The 1,916-nt window shown below is 41.0% G+C and overlaps 1 protein-coding gene across 1 annotated transcript in view; it reads right to left on the reverse strand.

The window, feature by feature from the left end:
• Positions 1-1,520, reverse strand: part of LOC115430272 (histone-lysine N-methyltransferase EHMT1) — a 180,729-nt gene extending 179,209 nt beyond the window's left edge. Inside the window, exon 1 of the mRNA XM_030150216.1 lies at positions 1,368-1,520. Coding sequence (XP_030006076.1) covers positions 1,368-1,503 — 136 coding nt within the window. The 5' untranslated portion in view covers positions 1,504-1,520. The remainder of the gene's footprint in view (positions 1-1,367) is intronic.
• Between the last annotated feature and the right edge of the window lie 396 nt (positions 1,521-1,916).

Consider the following 1,916-nt stretch of genomic DNA (forward strand, 5'->3'; position numbering starts at 1 on the left):
TTCCACATTCAGCCCAATATGATCTCAGATGGACTGAACCAGGAAAATAAGAACCTACAGTAATGACAACTACAGAGTTTTCTCATTTTTTACACTGTGAACACTGTAGACACTGTGGATGATATGGACACTGTGGAGCCTGTGGACACTGTGGATGATGTGGACGCTGTGGAGCCTGTGGACACTGTGGATGTCTGTGGACACTGTGGATGATGTGGACGCTGTGGAGCCTGTGGACGCTGTGGAGTCTGTGGACACTGGGGACGTCTATGGACACTGTGGACGCTGTGGAGCCTGTGGACACTGTGGATGATGTGGACGCTGTGGAGCCTGTGGACACTGGGACGTCTATAAACACTGTGGATGCTGGGGATATCTATGGATGTGTACAATGTGGATGATGTGGAGCCTGTGGACACTGTGGTCTGTGGACACTGTGGATGTCTATGGACACTATGAATGTTTTATGGATGCTGTGGACAATGTAGATGCTGTGGACAATGTGGACACTGTGGATGTCTATGGACAGTGTGGATTCTATGGATGTCTATGGATGCTGTGGATGATGTGAATGCTGTGGACGATGTCGACGTTGTGGAGCCTGTGGACACTGAGGATGTCTATGGACACTGTGGACACTGTAGATGTCTATGGACACTGTGGATACTGTAGATGTCTATGGACACTGTGGATGTCTATGGACACTGTGGACACTGGACGCTGTTAATAATCCAAACAAAAAACGTAAATAACCTGAAAAAACTGAAATTTCTCAAGAAAAATAAGTGCAATTTTAACATTATTCTGCCTCAACTTATCATTTGTACATGTGCATTATGGATCAGATCTACAAAGGTACAAAACATTTAATAACATGTAGAATATTGTCAAAATTGCACTTAATTTCTTCTTGATTTTTTATATTTGTTCAGGTTATTCACATTTTATTGTTAAGGCTAGTTTGTTAATGTAAATATTTTCATAATTTAATGGGTTTTTTTGCACTAAAGCAAAGAGAAAAATTTGGAGTTGTCATTATTTATAGGCATAATGTAATATTTATTTCACATTAAACTAAGAAGACAATTTGGAGTATTAGTTTATAGATTACTGTGTTATTAATTTACTTTAAATCATATTGGTCTGTATGTGGAATCTGAACTAAAATGGGTACAACTCCATTGATTCTTAATATCTTCTGTGTCATTTTTGCACTTTGAAAATGCATCCCTGGGCCGGACTGGAACCTTCGGCGAGCTGGTTTAGGACCACGGGTCGCATGTTTAACATCCCTGCTCAAGAACAAGAAGAGGCGTTTTGTATTTTGTCGATGTGTTGGGTCTGACCTAGATGGAGCCTGGCTGAAGCTGGAGCTGAAGGAGCTGCAGGAGGTGCTGGTGAAGTTGATGAAGCCGTTTGTGCTGACGTTGGCGTTTCCGGTGGATTCTGAGGTAGCTGGTTCTGAGAGGACGACTGCTGCTGCTGCTGCGGGGATTTCTGCATGTCGACGCAACCGTAGGCTCCATTTTTTCCAATTTGGCACTTTTCGCTTCTCTTAATTCCCTGTTAAGAAGCTGTAGAGAACAAAAACAAAACCAAACTAAGTTCTTATCGTTCAAGTGAGGGACACGATTCATGTAAGAGTCAGATCCACTCATTTAACCAACTACATGTCGATGTTTTCAGTTTAATTTCACACCAGATGTAAGGACTGCCTTTATACTCTATATGGACAAAAGTATGTGGACATGTTGAATTCAGGTGTTATTTTTCTAACAGGGGTCTGGGATACAAAACAATAATGACTAACGTCAGAATATAGTTTTATAGTGGGATAAATATCATTGCATTGGTTAGTTTGGTTTAAATTGTTATCTTTGTTTCCAAAAGGCCTCAGAGATGGTTTTTACTTTATT

The sequence above is a fragment of the Sphaeramia orbicularis genome, chromosome 12, assembly GCF_902148855.1.
Source record: "Sphaeramia orbicularis chromosome 12, fSphaOr1.1, whole genome shotgun sequence".
Classification (NCBI taxonomy): Eukaryota; Metazoa; Chordata; class Actinopteri; order Kurtiformes; family Apogonidae; genus Sphaeramia; species Sphaeramia orbicularis.